The 20,573-nt window shown below is 43.2% G+C and overlaps 1 protein-coding gene across 2 annotated transcripts in view; it reads left to right on the forward strand.

The window, feature by feature from the left end:
* The first annotated feature begins 4,782 nt into the window (after positions 1-4,782).
* Positions 4,783-20,573, forward strand: part of MMEL1 (membrane metalloendopeptidase like 1) — a 56,420-nt gene continuing 40,629 nt past the window's right edge. The window contains exons 1-4 of one of the 2 annotated variants that reach the window (XM_043990654.1): positions 4,783-4,917; positions 5,448-5,611; positions 17,186-17,263; positions 19,630-19,689. In XM_043990654.1, the coding sequence (XP_043846589.1) occupies positions 5,458-5,611; positions 17,186-17,263; positions 19,630-19,689 (292 nt within the window). In that variant the 5' untranslated portion in view covers positions 4,783-4,917; positions 5,448-5,457. The remainder of the gene's footprint in view (positions 4,918-5,447; positions 5,612-17,185; positions 17,264-19,629; positions 19,690-20,573) is intronic. The other variant, XM_043990655.1, reaches the window with a different exon arrangement.

Raw genomic sequence — 20,573 nt, forward strand, 5'->3', positions numbered from 1 at the left:
GTTTCATCAGTGAAGAGAGCTCCTAATGAAGAACTGTCATTGAAAATTGGCACCTTCTTTGTAACTTAGAGTCTTTTATAGAGATGTCTGGGTACATCGAGAGGTCAATTGACTTATCTAGGGTCACACAGCCAGTATGTGTCCAAAGTAGGCCTTGAACATGGTTCCCCCTGATTCCAAGGTTAGCTGTCTAACCACTATACTACACTGACTCTTGTACACACATGCATACACTTCCATACACACATATACAATTCCTTTTCAGTGGAAGATACAGAAAATATTTGGGAATGACTTAAAGATGGGCCAGTCCAATAGACTGCAAATCCTTGGCTAGCAATGTATGCAAGTAGGCAGATTTGAACTGGCCCCTAGACCATGCTTCACATGTAATCTAACTCTCCACCAGGAAATCAGGGCTGACATGGGCATCTTGTCACCATCTGTCGCACTACTAAGTGCACACCTCTCTCAGCCTACTCTGCTTCCTACCTCTTTCTATTCTGTGAACATTCATCTAATCAATGCTTCCATTTCTTCTGGAAAGAGAATAGCAATTGACTTTCTGGTGGCTCTACTCACCCCAGTGACTCCCTAGACCAAAGCTCCCTTCTTTGGCTACTATTCCTCTGATTGTGTCCCCAAAGTCTTAGTCCAGTTTTAAGCTATTACTAAAAACTTCATTAAGACTTTTTGAAACCCTGTATAACTACACACTATATATATATATATATATGTACACATATGTGTGTCTGCATACATACTCATATACATACCTGCATATATATGTCTAATATATAAAACCAAAGTAAGTACAAAGGTAATTGGAGGAGCTCTAATTACAAAGAAATTAGAGTCACTAATTCCTGGGGAAATCAGGAAAATTCTCACACAGAAAGAAGGAGGGGCTTGAGCTAAACCTTGAAGAAAATGAGGGATTTTAAGCAGTGAAAATGAATAGATATAACAACCTATGCAAGGTATGGAGGTAGGAGAGTCAAAGTCCTGTGTGCGGAGTAGTGGGGAGGCCAGTTTGGCTGGGCCAGACAATGCATAAAGGGGAATTGAGTGTATGTGTGTATGTAGCTGTTTGCATGGTGTACCCCTCATTAGACTGTGAACTCCTTGAGGGCAGGGACTGTCTTTTGTTTGTACAGTGCCTGGCATATAGTAAGGACTTAATAAATGCTCACTGACTGACTGAATGAGCCAAATAAGGATGTAAATGTAGATTAGAAGTGGGTACTGCTAGGTTTTCAATGCCAAATGAGATTCTTTTTATTCTAGAGGTAATAGGAAGCCATGTTGGTGTTTATTGAATAGGGGAATACCCTGACCAAGCCTACACTTGGGAAAATCAGATGTGTGGAGGATAGAATAGAGAAGGGAGAAACTGGAGGCCAGCAGACCACTTAGGAGGCTATTTCATTAGTCCAGCGAGAGGTAGTGAGGTCCAGAATTAGATTGGTGTCTGGGAGTAGAGAGAAAGGGAGCAATGTGAAAGCATAATGGACAATATTTGGCAACTGCTTGGATATGTGAGGTGAGTGAGACTGAGGAATCCAAAATAATGCAGAAATTGTGAATGTGGGTGACTGGAAGGACAGTGATTCTCTCAAAAGAAATAGGGAAGTTCCAAAGAGAAGGGTACGTGGGAGGAAGATAATGAGTTCTATTTTGGGCATGTTGAGCTTGAGATGCCTATGGGATACCCAATTAAAATGTCCAATAAGCAGTTGGTGATGTGGGCCTGGAGCCCAGATAGTGACTAGGTGGCTGTCATCTGTATAAAGATGATTACTAAATGCATGGGAGCTGATGGTGTCACCAAGTGAAAGAGTATATAGAGAGAAGAAGGGCAGCTAGATGTCACAGTGGATAGAGCACCAGCCCGGGAGTCAGGAGTACCTGAGTTCAAATCCGGCCTCAGACACTTATCACTTACTAGCTGTGTGACCCTGGGCAAGTCACTTAACCCCAATTGCCTCACTAAAAGAGAGAGAGAGAGAGAGAGAGAGAGAGAGAGAGAGAGAGAGAGAGAGAGAGAGAGAGAAGAAGAAGAAGGAGGAGGAGGAGGAGGAGGAGGAGGAGGAGGAGGAGGAGGAGGAGGAAGAAGAAGAAGAAGAAGAAGAAGAAGAAGAAGAAGAAGAAGAAGAAGAAGAAGAAGAAGAAGAAGAAGAAGAAGAAGAAGAAGAAGAAGAAGAAGAAGGCTTAGCACAGAGCCTTGGGGAATACCTACAGTGAGTAGATACAATGGAGATGATGCTCCAGCCAAAGATACTGAGGAGTGGTCAGGTAAGTGGATAACCAAGAAAGGGTGGGGACAGAAACTGAGAGAAGAGAGAGGAGAGTATCCAGGAGGAGAAGGTGGTCCTTATGTGAAATCATACATCTCAACAGAAGATAAATAGATAGCTGGATGGAGAGGTGGAGAGATGGGGATAGATAGATGATAGATGATAGATACATAGATACATGTACAGATAGATAAAAGAGTGGATGATGGAGAGAAAGAGAGAGATAGAAAGAGACAACTATATATAGACAGATGATGTATAGACAACAGATAGTGAGGCAGAAAGATGATGATGATTGTGGTGGTGGATGTACACACGGACAAATAGGTGACAGAGAAAGCTACACAGATGGATAGATCCCAGAGATATAGATGCATTTGTGGATCTAGAGATATAGGCAAATAACTGTCATTTATGAGGTAAGTAGGTGGAGCAGTGAATTACAAGCACTGGACTTGGAATCAGGAAGACTCATCTTCATGATTTCAAATCTAGCCTCAGACATTTACTATTTGTGTGACTCTGGGCAAATCACTAAACCCTCTTTGCCTCATTTTCTGCCTATGTAAAAATTAGTTGGAGAAGGAAATGACAGACCACTCCAGGAAAACCCCTAAATGGGGTCATGAAGAGTTGGACATGACTTAACAACAACAACAACACAAAACAAAAACACCCGTCATTTATATGGTGTTATTTGATCCACAAAACCACCCTGCCAGGAAGGCCCTACAGGTACAATTTCAATTTTACAGATTTGAAAACTGAGGCAGCACACCATAGAAGACTAGCTATAGAATGAAAAAAATCTAGATTCAAATCTTGCCTGTATCTACTGTAGACTGGCTGGGTTTGACCATGGCCAAGTCATCAAATTTCTTAGTACCTTGGTCAGCTCTCGGAAGACTAAGTTACTGACCAGTTCCTGATCTGTGTGCCTACATATCCTACAGTTTTGAAATAAACATTGATTTGTAATTCATACTTGAGAATAAAATGTGTCCTATACTCAGACTTTTGAATCAGAAGTCCTGGATCTGAATTCCAGTTGTGCCCCTTAACCTCCAGGCAATGCCTCCCCCTCCCAGGGCCTCAATTTCTTCATCTATCAAATTAGCCAGGAAAATAAGGGTTCAAGCCTGGCTTTTGACATATAATAGCTGTGTGACCCTGGGCCAGTCACTTAATCTCTTGGTGCACTAAGACTATAAATTGCAGAAGAGGTGCCAACCTACCTTAGTGTACGGATTTTGCTTACTTAGGAGTTCCTTATACCCATGGTTCCAAAATTTTTGGTCTGATGACCACTTTACACTCTTAAAAATGATTGAGAACCTTCCCCCATGAGCTTTTGTTGATGTGGGTGAGCTCTATTAGTATGTATTAGAAGTTTAAACGTCTTACTCTAATTTTTAAAATAGTTTTAATATCACAGACCACCCCCCTCCACCAACACTCCCCAGACCCCTGCAAAGGGTCTCAGGTACCCCAGGAGTTCCCCAACCCCGCTTTGAGAACCACTGCCCTATACTAATGAAATCACAGGTCCTTTCCCTAGGCCACACTCTGCTAGGTGCTTGGTATATGCAGACAAAGGTGAAATGGAGCCTGTTCTCAGGGAGTTTACTCTCTAGTCTATAGCATTATGCATTTTGAGCTAAAGGGGATGTTTGAGGCCATCTGGTCCAACTCACTTATTTTACGTATACGGAGATGAGCCCCAGAGCAGGTGAGTGACTTGGTCAAGGTCATACGTCTAATTAGTGGCCGAGCTGGGGTTTCAGTCCAGTTGCTCATCTAACTCCACTTTCCACAGCAGAATTTTCCAAGGCCAAGCACTGCTCTTGACAATTTATGAAAGATGAGGCAGTCTCTCCCGCCTCCCCCCACCTCCAGATCCTCACGCCCACCCGCTCCCACACTGGAAGGGGCCCCTTCCGCGCGTGGCCCAGCTTGTGAAGCAGCCAAACTGCACTCAGCCCCCGCAAAGCGCCCGCGTCCCCCCCCCCCCACCACGCTGCGGAGTCCTGCTCCCTCCCCCACCGCTGCCGCCGCCGCCGCCGCCGCCGCTGCCTCCCCTCGGGTTCCCCCCGCCCAGTCCAAAGGAGGACAGACTCCGGGCTCGCCTTTCCCTGCTGCGCTGCACGCTCGGAGCACTACCCTTGCCTCCCGGAGACCCCGGGTTGGGATTAGGCACCCACCGAACCACTCCTGGCTGCGAACTTGGGAGCCAGACAGACAGACAGCAGAGTGCAAGCAGCAGCCCGCCCGGATCCCCCTCCAGGAGTCCCCCGGATCCCACCTGCCCGCGCGCCTGCTCAAGAGCAGCTCTCTTACCCCAGCACCGACGACGGTGCCACCTTCAGCTACGGAGTCACCCAGAGGCAGCCAGAAGACAGCAGTCATACCAAAGAAGGAAAAGTTCTGGCTGAGTGATGTGAGCCCCCCCACGTCTCCCCAGGAGCCTCGGGAGGCCAAAGGAAACGGACTCTGCTCCATCTACCACCTTGGAACTGGACTGGCCCCAGGGCATCAGTAGAGCCGGTTTAGGAGAATGGGCATGAGCTTGGGATCCCCATCTCCCAGGGGGGTCCAAGACTCAGGGTTGCCTCTTTGCTAGGTTAGTTTTCATAACCTGAGATACTCTGGTGTGGTGCAGCTGGCCTGTAGGCTGGGGGGGGGGGGGTGAAGAAGGAGCTTTGGGAAATCCATCCCTCCCCAATCCTGCTGCTGCTGCTGCTTTCTGCCTATTTGTACCACCCCAGGCAAGACACTTACCTGGTCTGGCTCTGAATTCCATCTTTAAAAGGATCCTTCCTGCTCTGTGGGGGGTGGGGGTTGGGTCAGTCTCTTCTTTTGTAAAATGAAGGGTTTGGAATAGAGGTCACTGTGGTTCCTTCCAACTCTAGATCTAGGATCATCCAGGGTTGATTTGGATTATTTTTTTAATATCAGCATGGGCACTGACTCTCCCCTCCATTCCCAGCATCCGGGATTTGGGTTTTCTGAGGACTGTCTACTGTCCTGTTAGTATACACTCCCTGTCTCCCCTTCTCACTGGATTTTGGTTGTTTTGTTTTGTTTTGTGAGTAGTTATTTGCCTCTTCTCTTACACTTTGTCCAATTTTACTTCCCCCTTTCCTTCCTTAGAGTTTCAATCATGGGGAAATCTGAAAGCCAAATGGATATTGTGGAGAAATCGACCAGATCCAGGAAGAAGCCCTGGAGTGTCCTGGAGCTGGGCCTGTCGGTACTACTGCTTCTCATGACCTGCTCCTTGATCACGCTGGTGATCCTCTACATGGAAGTCAAGGGTAAGTGAGGAAGTCTGGCTCTACCCCAATGTGTTCCCCCAGCCCCGGGGCCATCTGAGAGGGTTGGTCCAATACTAGGCTCTCCACAGACCCTTAGAAGGGTCAGCTTGGCTGTGAACAGTCTGCCCTATTGATTTCCCTTGAAATATGGACTGGGGTGCTTTGCTTGTCAGGGTGCTTTTACATGAGCCCCACTGTTTCATAAACATCCCAAGGCATGGAGGGGGTTAGAGGGTCAGCACTGCAAAAGACAGAGCTTCAACTAGGGAGAGAGCAAAAGAGGCTTCCTTCTGTTATCCCTCTCAGCCTTCAGAGGTAGGATGAGGAATGGAGCCCAGGGCAGCCAAGCCACCAGCAAAGCTGGGGCTGGTCTGGAAGGTTCTGGAAAACAAGAGCACAGAGTGGGGGGAAGAATGGAGGTCTTAACTGGGAAAGGGACAGGGGGTAGCCAGGGACAGCTCAGTTGAGGGACCCAGCCAGAAAACACTCACAGCCACCCAGATGCTTTACTGAAAAGGCTATGAAGCACACTTGCTTTTTGCTTTGTTCCCCTGTCCATGACAATCTCCAGAAAACCCCCTCCCTCTGAAGAATGAAGTCTCTTCTCATAGGGGTTTCTTAGGGGTTTTATTCCTGGGCTCCTGGCTCCAGTTTTCCAGCTATCTAAATGCCTCTGAATCTGTTGAGTCACAAGAGCTGTCAAGACTAAACCTTAATTTCTTAAAGGATCATAAGCCAGGACTAGTCCCCACTCCCAGCTCCATTTGCTCAGTGAAGATTTTTCCCTGGGGCTTGTCCCATCAGCATGCCCTGTTGGCTTTCCCACACTTGCCAGATATTCAGTGGCACAGACACATACCAATGGGAAGAGCTCTGGATTTGAAGTCAAAGACACATGTTCAAATCCCACCTCAGACATTCAGATAGATGTGTGACTCTGGGCAAATCACTTACCCTGTCTGAGTCTCAGCCTTCTCTGCCATAAAATAGGAATCCTGATATCGCCTACTTCACATATCAGATGAGATGGTCTATATGAAATACTTCACAAACCTTAAAGAGTTAGTTATATCTCAGCTATTAGTAGTATGAATGTGGGCTCTGCCTCTTACTACCTATGGGACCTTGAGGAAGTCACTTTTTTTTTTTTGGTGAGGCAGTTGGGGTTAAGTGGCTTGCCCAGGGTCACACAGCTAATAAATGTCAAGGGTCTGAGTCCACATTTGAACTCAGGTCCTCCTGAATTCAGGGCCAGTGCTCTATCCACTGTGCCACCTAGCTGCCCCGGAAGTCACTTTTAATAAGAGCTTGTGTATAGCCAGCTCTTTTAGATCTTCTAAGAACTTTCCATGTGGTTGATTTTTTTTTCCCCAGGGCAATGAGGGTTAAGTGACTTGCCCAAGGTCACACAGCTAGTGTCAAGTGTCTGAGGCCAGATTTAAACTCAGGTCCTCCTGAATCCAGGGCCAGTGCTTTATCTACTGAACCACCTAGCTGCTCTATGTGGCTGATTCTCACAATAATCCCATTAGATGGTCACTATTATCTCCATTTTATAGAGGAGGAAACTGAGGCGTGGAAAGGTAAACTGAGTCAGCTAGGTGGCACAGTGGATAGAGCACTGAATCTGGAGTCAGGAAGATCTGAGTTCAAATCCCACTTCAAATAGTTCCTAGCTGTGTGACCTTGAGCAAATCACTCTATGCCTCAGTTTCCCCATTTGAAAAATGGGAATAATAATAATAGTAATAAAAATAGCACCTGTCTCCCAGGATTACTGTGAGGATCCAGTGAGATAATATTTATAAAGTGCTTTGCTAAGCTTAAAGTGCTATATAAATTCTAGCTACTATGATTAGTATTATTAAAGGGGCAGCTAGGTGGTACAGTAGATTGTGTGCTGGGCCTGATGTCAGGAAGAATCTTCTTCCTGAGTTCAAATCCAGTCTCTTAATAGCTGTGTGACCCAGGGCAAGTCACTTAATTGTTGTCTGCCTCGGTTTCCACATCTGTAAAATGAACTGGAGAAGGAAAAGGCAAACCACTCCAGTATTTTTGTCATATGGGATCATGAAGAGCCTGACATGACTGAAACAACTGACAAACAACAGAAGTCTGAATAAATTATTTGGCTTTGGGAACAGAGATAGGAAGCATCTGAGACAAGATTCAGACCCATTTCCTTGTGTAGACTCCTATCCAATGTCTCTCTCTTTAAGAACTTAAGTTTCAGGGGCAGCTAGGTGGCACAGTGGATAAAGCACCAGCTCTGGATTCAGGAGGACCTGAGTTCAAATCTGGCCTCAGACACTTGATACTAGCTGTGTGACCCTGGGCAAGTCACTTAACCCTCATTGCTCTGCCCCCCCCAAAAGAACGTAGGTTTCAGAGTAAATGCTAGAGAGGGGGCAGCTAGGTGGCACAGTGGATAAAGCACAGGCCCTGGATTCGGGAGGACCTGAGTTCAAATCCAGCCTCAGACAGTTGACACCTACTAGCTGTATGACTCTGGGCAAGTCACTTAACCCTCATTGCCCTGCAAAATAAACACAAACAAACAGAGTAAATGCTAGAGGCAGAATTTAAGTTCAGGACTTCCTGACTTGAAATCTTGTTTTCTATCCATTGTCAGATTGCTTCTTCACCCTTCCAGACCTAATTTTCTTCATCTTTAAAACAGGATGAGGTTTGGGAAGGGGAAAATACTGCTGCCATGGAGGCAGAAGGTAGTATTGGGTAGAATGCTGGACTTGGAGTCAGGAAAACTTGAGTTCAAATCCTACCTCAGAACTTACTAGCTGCATGACTCTAAGCAAGTCAGTTCTCTTTAGCCCTCAGTTTCTTTGTCTGTAAAATGAGGGAGTTGAATTCCATGGCTTCTGAAGTTTCCTCTAGTTCTCCAGCCCTGTCCTACAAGTCTCCCAGATGAAGATTCTAAGCAGCCCCCATTTTCTATCTGAACAGCAGAACCCCTGAATTATTACAGGGGCCCAGGATTGCATGTCTGAGGATTTGACGTTCATAACATCCTCTGAGCAGACACCCAGAACATTTCTTATCTCTATGTCTTGTTACCCTGGGAGATGTGAACTCAATGTCTTTACGCTAAGGTGAGGTTTCAGCTTTGCAGACAGGTACATTAAAAACGATTTATCATAGTGGAAAAATAAAGCCTTGTTTATGTAGGGCTGGGAGGAAGAAATAGCCAAACTGGGAGCTATCATGTATGGGGAGCCTGCTATCTTTATTGTCTGTTTAATGGCATCTCATCCATCCTTCACAAAGTACTTGAAGTAAATCTCTGATGAATATGTGATCATAGGTACAGCTCTAGAGTTAGAACACGGGTTCAAATCTCATCTCTGATGCTTACTAATTTAGGTGAGTCACTTTACCTCAGTTTCCTGATTTGTAAAATGAAGGAGTTGCTCTACATGGCCCCTGGGGTCTCTTCTGGCTCCAAATCTATGATGACACAGTCTTTATCCAGCTTGATCTCATGTCCCCTGATGGAATCATGTTCTCCACGAGGGATATTTTGAACAGCTATCTGTGTTTTATTTTCATCTTGGGACCGTTGTTAAAGAATGCTGGATTTTGTGTCAGAGTCCAAACCCCAGGTCTGACACTTCCTACTTGTGGGACCCTGGGCAAGTCTCTGGGCCTTGGTTTCGTCATCTGATCAATGAAGGAACTAGACCGTGGCTATGGATTAAAAGGAGCAGGGGGCATGTGATGACTGCCTTCAAGTAGGTGAAGGGCTATTATGTAAAAGAGGCTGCATGAGCCTTTTCTGCTTGGCCCCAGAGGAAAGATCCAGGAGCAGTGAGGAAGGAGCAGAGCCAAGGTCTTCTTCTCGACTGGAGTCCCAGTCTGCACTCTGGGAAAGTCTTGTAAGTGTTCATGTCGTTTCTGCCCACTCACCCCCAACAGAGTATAAGCTTTTTGAGGGCAAAGGCTATTTTTAATTGTGTCTTTGTATTCCTATCCACTAGCGTGGCACCACATAGTAGGGGGCCTAATGTTCATTGGATTATTATATGGTGGTGACAGAGATCATGGAGCCTGAGAGGTAGAGGATGCCAGAGGACATCTAGATTTGAACCTAGGTCTTCCTGACTCCTGACCTGGCATTTTATCCATTGCTTCACTTTGTTGCCTTAGTTACCCATATACATACTTATGCATGTGTATATGTATACACATATGCTTATATGTACTCTATATGTGTTATATAAACATATAATTACATATCCACACACATGCATACTCATGTATATATGTGTGTATGTGTGTGCATGTGCGTGCATATTTGTGTGTACAATGACTATAAATAAACTGTGACAATAAATACAGACAGTCCCTGAGCTCTCTCTTCCAGGGATAGTTATCCTTTGAATCACTTTGTTCACCGATTAATGTCCATGTCCTGTTTAGAGGAACTCTCTGCCTCTGAGGGCAAGTGTAGAGAGTGTAGAGAGGATGAACCCTTGCTTAAGGGTCTAGAGCTTGTGTAGAGATCCCTGTCGGTCTAAACCTGGAGAGCTCACTCCTCTGGATGACTTCAGTGATTGGCCATCACATTTCCCCCAAAGCCTGAGAACTCAGCCGCCAGTCAGCTGAACTGACTGAGATAAGGCTGCTGTCTTTGGGGAGCTGTCATGAAAACCAAGGCCAGGGGAGGCCAGCAAGGATTTTCAGACCAGTGAAATCTTGGTGAGAAATGAAATGTCTGCACACCAAGACAGGGAGCCTTCAACTGACAGATAATGGATCATAGCCATCCCTCCATGGAGAGTATCGGAGTCTTGGTGTTCTGAGGCATCTTAAAGGTCATTCAGACCAACCTGAAGGTGAACCCATTATCTACAATATCCCCAGGGCAGTTAGGTGGTGCAGTGGATAGAGCACTGGCCCTGGAGTCAGGAGGACCTGAGTTCAAATCTGTCCTCAGACACTTGACAACTTACTAGCTGTGTGACCCTGGGCAAGTCACTTAACCCCAGTTGCCTCACCAAAACAAAACAAAACAAAAAACAAAAACATCTACAATATCCCCAAGAAGTGATCTTCCAATTTCTTCTTGGAGACCTCTAGCAGAGGGAAACCCTCTAGCTCACAAGACAGCCCATTCCACTTTGGGGAATGGGAAGAGAATCATATGAGCCTGGATCTAGAGTTGGAAAGGTCCTTTGAGGTCATCTTGATGCTTCCTCTCCTTTTACAGTGGTAGTAACTGGAGCCTAATGGTGGTATTTCGGGGTCAAAGGGTATGCCCAGTTCAGAGACTTAGTGAAAGACACTTATTTCAAGCAGGATTTTCTTTTAGCCTTATGCAATGGAAAGATCAATAAACTTGGATTCCTGGAACCTGAGTTCAAATCTCAGCTCTGCCACTTCTTGTGTGACCTAGACAAGGTCCTTTGACTTTATAGGCCTCAGTTTCCTCACCTGTCAAAGGAGGGGGTTGGACCATATGGACTCCAAGGTTTTTTCCAACCCTAAGTAGTCATGATCCAATAATCCTAGTTCCATAAAGATTTCTAGAAAGCATTTAAGAGAGGGTGGAGTGAGTGTGGCTGGGAAGGGTAAAGGGAAGGGAATAAGCATTTTTGATTACCTACTATGTGCCAAGTACTGTGCTAAGGGCTTTTACAAATATTACCTCATTTGATCTTCGCAACAACTCTAGGAGATGGGTGCTTCTATTTTTCCCATCTTATAGATGGGGAAACTGAGGTAGGCAGAAAGGAGGTAACTTGATCAGGGTCCAATGGCTAGGAAGTATCTGAGATAGGATCTGAACTCATATCTTGCTGAATCCAGGCAAGATTTCTATCTACTGCAACAACCAAACTGCCTTACCCAGGCAGCATGAGGGTAGTAGTTGGCAACCCAGGCACTTTATTCCACTGTTATGCTGTGCTTGGACTGTGTTGGTTATCCACTCCTTGGGAAAGGCAGTTGGATAAGTTGTGGCATTTGATGCCTTATCTATTGTAACTCCTATCCACACTGGAGCCAAACAGAACTGCTCTCTGACCTTTGGATGTGGCATCATGCTCTCCTGCCTCTGCTCAGACACTTCCCTAGCTCTAGAATGCCTTCTCTACCTCCACCTTTTCACTCTTGACTTGCAAGCCATCACTTAAAGACCACCCTATGGGGTAGCTAGGTGGCACAGTGGATAAACCACCGGCCCTGGATTCAGGAGGACCTGAATTCAAATCTTGCCTCAGACACTTAACACTTATTAGCCGTGTGACCATAGGCAAGTCATTTAACCCTCATTGCCCTGCAAAAGAAAGAAAAGAAGGAAGGAAGGAAGGAAGGAAGGAAGGAAGGAAGAAAGAAAGAAAGAAAGAAAGAAAGAAAGAAAGAAAGAAAGAAAGAAAGAAAGAAAGAAAGAAAGAAAGAAAGAAAGAAGGAAGGAAAGAAAGAAAGAAAATGAAAAAAAAAAGACCAAGCTAAATGGCACATCCTCCAGGGAATCTTTGCTGATTCACCCATTAGTATCATTTTTTTTTGGTGAGGCAATTGGGGTTAAGTGACTTGCCCAGGGTCACACAGCTAGTAAGTGTTAAGTGTCTGAGGCTGAATTTGAACTCAGGTCCTCCTGACTCCAGGGCAGGTGCTCTATCCACTGTGCCACCTAGCTGCCCCATTAGTATCAATTTTCATCCTGAGATTTGACATAGAACTTCTAAATCACTAATTGCATATCTGTCTCGTAATAGCAAATATTCTAATCATTTGTGCTCGTGAGTCATACCTTGAATAACATATATCCAGTGCTTTGAAAACCCGAAGGCAATCAATAAATGCCAGCCATTATCAATTAATCAAACAAGCATGGATTAAGCACCTATTTAATGGACCAGATAGTAAGGATATAGAAACAGAAAGAAAACAACAGACCCAGCGCTAAAGATGGTACAGTGTGATGAGGGGAGACAACATAAGCAGCCTTATGCTCCAGGCAAGTGAACTGTGAAGAGTTGCCCCCTTATATAAGTTTATATAAAACTGTCCAACATGAATACAAAGTAAATGTGTTCAGGGGGGAGAGGAAGGAGGTAGGAAAGATATAAGCAGCTGGAGAGGCAATCAGGAAAGACATTATGTAGCTTCATGCCTACACTCTACAAAGCATAAAAAACACAAGATAAAAAAAGTTACAAGGCAATGTGAATTAAACCCCTTCACTGCCACCCCCGCAGATCTCAAGGTTGTTTCTAGTCATAAAAGATGAAAATGTATATGAAACAGTTACAAGGAAACCAGTCCTTCCTAGAAATGTTGGGTAATTCTGAGTGGCTGCGGTGATGAGAGGTAGGAATACTTTATGACCTGGAAAACAATAAAATCTGGAATCCTTCACGGATGCCTCAATCTAAGGTAAAAAGACCCTCCACACCCCCACCCCACCCCCAGGACCTTTGAATCTTCCAATCATAAATAAACAGTGGTTGAAAGAATTCCTTGAGAATTAGAGGCATTTCTTATGGATTCCTCAGTTTTTCTAATGATTTCTGTCTATATGTCACTCCCTCCTCCACTGGAAGAAGACCCAGTATGGCCAGATTGCATCTTCTGCTAACTTCAGCCTCAGCCAGAATCATTTTCCGTGAAACACTGCTCTCAACTTGTGATTGGTAAAGGAGGTGACTGGGATCGCTTCTCCCTCATATATTTGTTTTTAATTATGTGAAAGATTGGTTTTGGATTCAAGCCAAGGCTGGATGAGAACTTGTTGGGTATGTTGGAAAAAAGATTCATGGCTGGAGATACTTGAACTAGAAAGCAACTAAGGTCCATACCAACTCCATGCTTCAGGATGGCATGGGACAAAAAATATTTCAGCCTTGCATAAACTGCCATACTTTGTAACAGCTCTCATTATATCATATGATTGAGAGCTTACAAATGACCCTGAAGATCATTTTGTTCAACCCCCACATTTTGCAGATTCAATTCAGCCCTGTTATTTTTGCCTTCGTTAGAAGTCTTCAAGAGGACATGGGATGGCCAGTTTTCCGGGAACCAGATGATGGCCTAGTGAGCAGACAAGTGGACAATCTTTCCAACTCTAAAATTTTGTGATTCTGGGAAGTTAAGGACCATCAAAGAAAGATACTTGTTCAAGGTTATCTAGTTTGTAAACCCAAAGGTGGTATTCATCTCCAGGTCCTCTGATTCCCAAAGCAGTTTTCTTCCCATTCCAACTACACCCTCTTCAGGTATAAAGCCACATATTTGGATGCAAAGAGTAGTGTTAGGGCCAGACAATGTGGGCTTCAGTCCTGGCTCTGACACTTCTTAGCTCTGTGACCCTAAGAAAGTAATTTTGCTTCTCTAAACTATAGCTTCTACTTATTTATTTATCTATCTATTTATTTATTCAATCATTTATTTATTTATTCATTTATCTATCTATCTATCTATCTAGTTAGTTAGTTAGTTAGTTAGTTAGTTAGTTAGTTAGTTAGTTAGTTAGTTAGTTTTGTGAGGCAATAGGGGTTAAGTGGTTTGCCCAGGGTCACACAGCTAGTAAGTGTCAAGTATCTGAGTTCCACTTTTATAAAATGGGAAAAACGATACAGTTCACTGCTTCTCAAAGAAGGCAGGGAATAAAGTACTTTGTAAACTTGAAAACCACTATAAAATGTTGCATTATTATTATTATCAAATTCTCAGCTTTTATGGAGTTAAGCTAGAAACAGTTCTAGAACAAACAAATCAATATCTTGAAATTATTCTTTTATATTTCATGTTCCATGGAATTGCACAGGTGAGTAAAATAACTGCTTTTTAATCATTGAATAAAATTATTGGAATGTAAGCTCATCTTCAGGCTCACTGGAAGTATATTCTGGGCAACTCCAATAGCAGGCAGGATGTTAGGGATGGGATTTATATGTCTCCTTCTTCCCACATGATTTCAATTTCCTTTTCTAGGTCTCTATATTTTCTATTGGAGGTTATGAGTATTAGGCATAGTGAAAACAGGAACTGACTTTTACCTTTCTTTGTATCCCTACATTTAACATATTGCCTGGAACATAGTAGGTACTTAACAAATGTTTATTGATTAATCGATTGTTCCAAAAGTATAATGGGTCAGTGTTACGTCTGGATGATGGTGGACAACAGTTTTGTTTGTGATTATGCTCTGACTCCAATACATTTTGTTTGTTGAATTCTCAAAGATATTTTAAGGTCTGTATTTTTGGTATGGGGGATTTGTAAGCTGTTAATTTATGAAATATAGTAAGCTTCTGGTGCATGGTTTTAGGTCACTGATTAGGTATTTCTAGGTCTCTGGGAGATATAAAATTTCTCAATCTGCAAGGTTATGTTACACAGTTATTACCATTTTACTTCATAGGCTTCATCTATGAATAAATCTAGGGTCTTGTAACTTTTCTTGGGTAAGTAATCTGACCCCAACTAACTGTTATAAACCTTTACATTTCTATGAAAACATCCACTGGATTCAGCCATTTGTCTGATGTATCTTTAATGGCATTTTATTAATAGAGGTCATGTGGCTGTTGCTTATATAGGACCTTTAGATTTCATTCTTAGATCTTAGCACTTTCATATCTTTCATCCAGTGATAAACTACTTTGGGTTAAATTCCCCAAGTACCTATTATTAGCCTTTACTATTGCTCAAGGAAGGTAGGTTTTTATAGTTTTTTATTATTTGTTTGCCACATGCTCTGAGAATATGTCTAAATCTTCCTCCTCCTTTTTGCTAAGCCAAAGTTAATTTGCCTTAGAATGGTGAGTCTTATGGTTTGCTAATATTGTGTAGGTTTTGTTAGAATACTTTCTAAATTTGTGTAGTCCATTTCGTGGATCCAAAATTATAAACTGAATGGTATCATGGAGGCATTGGTTGGTTTAAATGTACCCTTCTCATTGAGCTTTGAGTTTAGGATGCCAGTAGGTCTCTTAACATGTTTAGAAATAGATTTCACTTTGATAGGTTCATGTTTCATTGTGTACTGCCTGAAGGAGGCCAAAATATTTGTAAATCTTGCCTTCTTCTTTTGGTTCAGTTTGATCTCTGGATTCAAGCCCGAAGCCTGTAGTCTCTATCTTTCCTTGGTATGCATTAAGAATTTTACACTTGCTGAGTCCAAACATTTTGATATAATTGGAGAAAGATTTCATAGTATGTATAAGCTATTTATTGTACTTTCTCAGGGGAGTCAAATAGTTTTGTACCTAATGTGATTAAAGAAATGTTTTGATTTGATTCCCTCTTTAATTTGAAAGTCATACTTAGTTTTATTTAGGTGAAATTATCGTGGATTTAAGGCTAGGAAGCACCATAATGAGTTTAGAATGTTTCACAACAAAATGTCAGATTTTAATATGAATTCTTCTTGTCATTATTGTGTCAGCAGAGTGTTTTAAAAGTTTATCAAATAGGCTCTATTCTACTCACTATACTTGGGTTTATTTTATGTATTTGCAGTTCCTGCATAAACCATAAGTCAGAAGCTTTGTAATAATAAAGGCAATATAGATGTTACACCATTTTCAGGCAGCTTGTTCAGTGATTATCTATTATTGTTAACCAAGCAGTCATTAAATATTTATTAAGCACCTACTATCTTCCAGGCACTGTGATAGGAGCTTACAATTGTGTTTTTTGTTTTGTTTTGTTTTTGTTTTTGCAGGGCAATGAGAGTTAAGTGACTTGCCCAGGGTCACACAGCTAGTTAAGTGTCAAGTGTCTGAGGCCGGATGTGAACTCAGGGAGTCCTGAATCCAGGGCCAGTGCTTTATCCACTGCACCACCTAGATGCCCCGGAGCTTACAATTGAATTAGGTAGACAACATGCAAACAAATATATACAAAGCAAGCTTTATACAACATAAATAGGGAATAATCAAGAGAGGAAGGCACTAAAATTAAGAAGGGTTGGGAAAGACTTCCAGTAAAACATGTTATTTTGGTTGGAGTTTAAAGGAAGCCAGAGAGGTCAGTAGTTGGAGTAGAGGAAGAAGAGCATCCCAGGCATGTAGGACAGCCAGAGAGAATCCCTGGAGCCAAGAGATAGAGCATCTTGTTTGTGGAACAGCCAGAGACCAGTATCACTGTGTCATTAAAGAGTATGTGTTGGGGGCAGCTAGGTGGTGCAGTAGATAAAGCACCGGCCTTGGATTCAGGAGGACCTGAGTTCAAATCCAGCCTCAGACACTTGACACTTACCAGCTGTGTGACCCTGGGCAAGTTACTTAACCCTCTTTGCCCTGCAAAAACAAAAACAAAAACAAAAACAAAAACAAACAAACAAAAAGAGTATGTGTTGGTGGTATCATATGAGTAGATTTGGACCTGTCTCATAATATACAGTTCCCTGGATCATCTGGGAAGGCAAAGTCCTTATTATTTTAAAGTTTTTGTTTCAATAGGGTAGCTCACCAGCCCCGAATATAGAGGATACCAGTGAAAACTGACCAGGAGGTGGGACAGTCCCAGAGGTAATTGTCCAAGGATGGTGGGATCTAAATTCTTTAAGCCTGGAGATTAGCTAAGTCTTCTGTTTTTCCCTAGGGAAGCCACTGCTGCTCTTTCCCATTTCGTTCTATATCCCAAGAGAAGAGAAGACTTTTGTAAGACGAGATTTTGAAGGTAGCCCTTTTCCTGCCTGTTATAAGCATAGTCCTGAGTAAGCTCACCTGGGAAGCAGCTACATTTACCAAACAGAGCATGTCTCTGTGGGCATTGTGGCCATGGCCACTAATTTCTCTTAGTCACCATTAATGCTACTAGAGTGTACAACCCCCATAATAACTTGATTATCATGCAAGTCAACCCAGGAGCAAGACTGAAAAATAACAAGAGAGAGAGAGAGAGAGAGAGAGAGAGAGAGAGCCACCTGGTGGATTCTCTCTCTCTCTCTCTCTCTCTCTCTCACACACACACACACACACACACACACCCTTGTGCTACAGAAAAGTCAAAATCATCCTCTAAGGCTTTTGTTTTGTTTTGTGAGGCAATTGGGGTTAAGTGACTTGCCCAGGGTCACACATCTAGTAAGTGTCAAGTGTCTGAGGCCAGATTTGAACTCAGGTCCTCCTGACTCCAGGGCTGGTGCACTATCTACTGCACCACCTAGCTGCCCCTAAGGCTTTTATTGAACAGCTTTCTTGTGTCCAAGCTTGTGCTAAGCCCTATTGGGGGGACAGGAGGGCTAGAAGAGATTTTCGCTACCCTTAAGAAACTTAGGGAGTGATTAGAAAGAAAGCCCATATACATACATACATATATATATATATATATATATTGTGTGACCCTGGGCAAGTCACTTAACGTTCATAGCCCCACCAAAAAAAAAAAGTCCAGATATAGACATAAGAAACAGCTGGAAAATATAATTAATTAAAAAATGACCACCTACTGGATGCAAGCCATGGTGCTTCCCAGTGAAAAAGAGAAAATTAAGACAGAGACCACATTTTCCAGTCTATTTGGGGAAGGCAAGGCATTCACTCCCATAATGATACAACATATCTTAAATGCCAGATAAAGGTGTGCAAACAGTAAATGTTCTAGGAACCCAGAAGAAGAAGAGGTCACTTTGAATGGAGGCCATATGGGAAGGCTTCAGAGGGGAGGAATGGCTTTGATAGTATAATTTAGGGGGCACATTGATTTGGACTATTGGTGAGAAGAAGGGTCAAAATTGTCAGGTCCACTTGTGCTACCTGACCCATTTCCAGTCTTGCTCCCAAAGTGACATGCCTGGGAACTAACTGGTATGATGGGGGTGGGAAAGCACCTTCTCACTGGCTCCACCTACCTCTTGCATTTTACTAAAAGAAGCAAATTTGATCCAGATCTGGGTCCCCTTCAAATTATTCCAGGGTCTCTACTCAGCAAGATTTCAAAGTGCTCAAGTGAGAAGGCTCTTCCTTAATTTCTATGTAAGTGCCTGACTTGGGCATAAAGCTGAAAAGGCAGCAGGTAAGGCTGATATAGCTGCTAGTTTTATGCTGCTCCTCACAAACAAAATTGTACTGCTCATGCTGAATTGTGTGTCTTCACCATTAGAACTCTAAGCAGCGAAAGACCAATGTGGGAATCATGGGAAGGCTTTGTGGGAAAAAAAAAAAGAGACAAAAACAATAACTAAGACAAGGAAATAGGGGCATTGACCTATGTTGCTGAAATTTAGAGGGGGCAGTAACAGGACTTTTGATCCTCAAACAGCATAGAAGCAACTGAGATTAATTCTTTGTCAGCAAGAATAGTTAAGGTAAGAAGCTGTTGGATAGTATCTTACTGTTCCCCTAGCCTTGGAGGCTGTATGTACCCCAGGAGAGCTCCTCACTTCCTGTGGGCACAGATAGTATTCATTATGGCTCTATCTGGACCTTACAGGATGTATAAGAAGAGAAGGTAGAGAAATCCCAAAGAGGAGGGCACAATCTAAGTAAAGACAAAATTCCAGAGGTGACCCCAGGGCTTCAGACAAGTGGGGAGGCAGATGGAGTTAGGGAGGTTAAATTTGAGAAGACACTCTGCTGGAGCCCCATAAGCTCAGACCGTCCTGATTGGCTTCTGTTTATCCTCCTAGACTTTTCCAAAGCAAAATCAGTTGGCATTGTCCCCTGGAAAAGACTGTTCAACTCTATATGAAGTCCTCCCTGAGGTCTGGTGAATCAGGATGGTGCCTAGGTTGCCATCCTCGATGTTCCTACTGGCCTGACACCACTAGCAAAGCACAGGTTAGGGGCCCTTGAGAAAGTGAATTTGTAGTTCTGAAGACCTGGGTTCAAATCCCAACATTTCACATCTCTGAGACTCTATTTCCTCACCTGTAAAATGAGGAGATTGGACTACATTGTTTCAGAGGTCCCTTCTAGCTTAAAATATATGTTCCTTTCCTTATCCTCTTCCCCCCTTAGACTTCCCCTTGGCAACATCTTTGCTCCTCCCCAGGAGAACATCCTGTTTCCATATGTTTATTTTTTCCTATTTGCCTCTTACAGACCCCAGAATTGCTACCAATTTTGAAGAAATCTGTGTCCACCCTGGTTGTGTGATAGCAGGTAAGTAAATGTCCCCTCTGTCTACCCCTCAAGAAGGGATTGAAATAAAAAAGAAGGCATTGAAATTAAACTTGGTTTAGAAGATCCCTCTGAATTTAATGGTGAGTGTACCTCCACCCCTCCAGTGTAGCCATATTGGACTGGCACCTACTCTTAGAATAGGCTTCAACATAGGGATGATTTACCATCTATCTCAGTTAAAGATAAAACCAGAGCTTGTCAGGAGGGTAATTGGTTGCTGAGCTGACGAAGTTCCTGGGATAAGTGGCTGGTTGCCTTGGCTCCCACACAGACTCCTAAAAGTTGACCTCTCCAGATCCAGTTCAACCTTTCTTTCATCATCTCTAACCTGGACCACTGCAGTAATCTCTCACTTGGCCTCCTAAGCTCAAATCTCTACTCTCTCCTATCCATCTTCCACATAGCTACCAAAGTATAGGTCTGAGTATGTCATCCTCCGGTTCTAAACACTCTATTGGCCCCCTATTGCTTCCAGGATCAAATGGTAAGTCATGCATTTGGCTTTTAGGGCCTTTTACCACCTTCCCCCAACCTAATTTTCCAGCCTTGTTATGTATTATTTCCCTTATGGTCTAGCCAAGCTGTCATGAACAAGGATATTCCCTATATACAGCACTACATATTCCCAACCATGCCTTTGCTAAAACTATCTCCTAGGACTGTGATGCTTTTCCTCCTCACCTCTCTCTCTTGGAATGACAGAATTTTTGAGTGCCTACTATGTGCCAGGCACTATTGAATTTCATGCTTTTATATGTGCCTATGATTTCCCCCAACACAATGTAGACTCCTCAGGTGAACAAGTGAACAAACAAATGAATGAACAAATTAACGCATGAATGAACAAATGAATGAATGAATGA

The sequence above is a fragment of the Dromiciops gliroides genome, chromosome 3, assembly GCF_019393635.1.
Source record: "Dromiciops gliroides isolate mDroGli1 chromosome 3, mDroGli1.pri, whole genome shotgun sequence".
Lineage (NCBI taxonomy): Eukaryota > Metazoa > Chordata > Mammalia > Microbiotheria > Microbiotheriidae > Dromiciops > Dromiciops gliroides.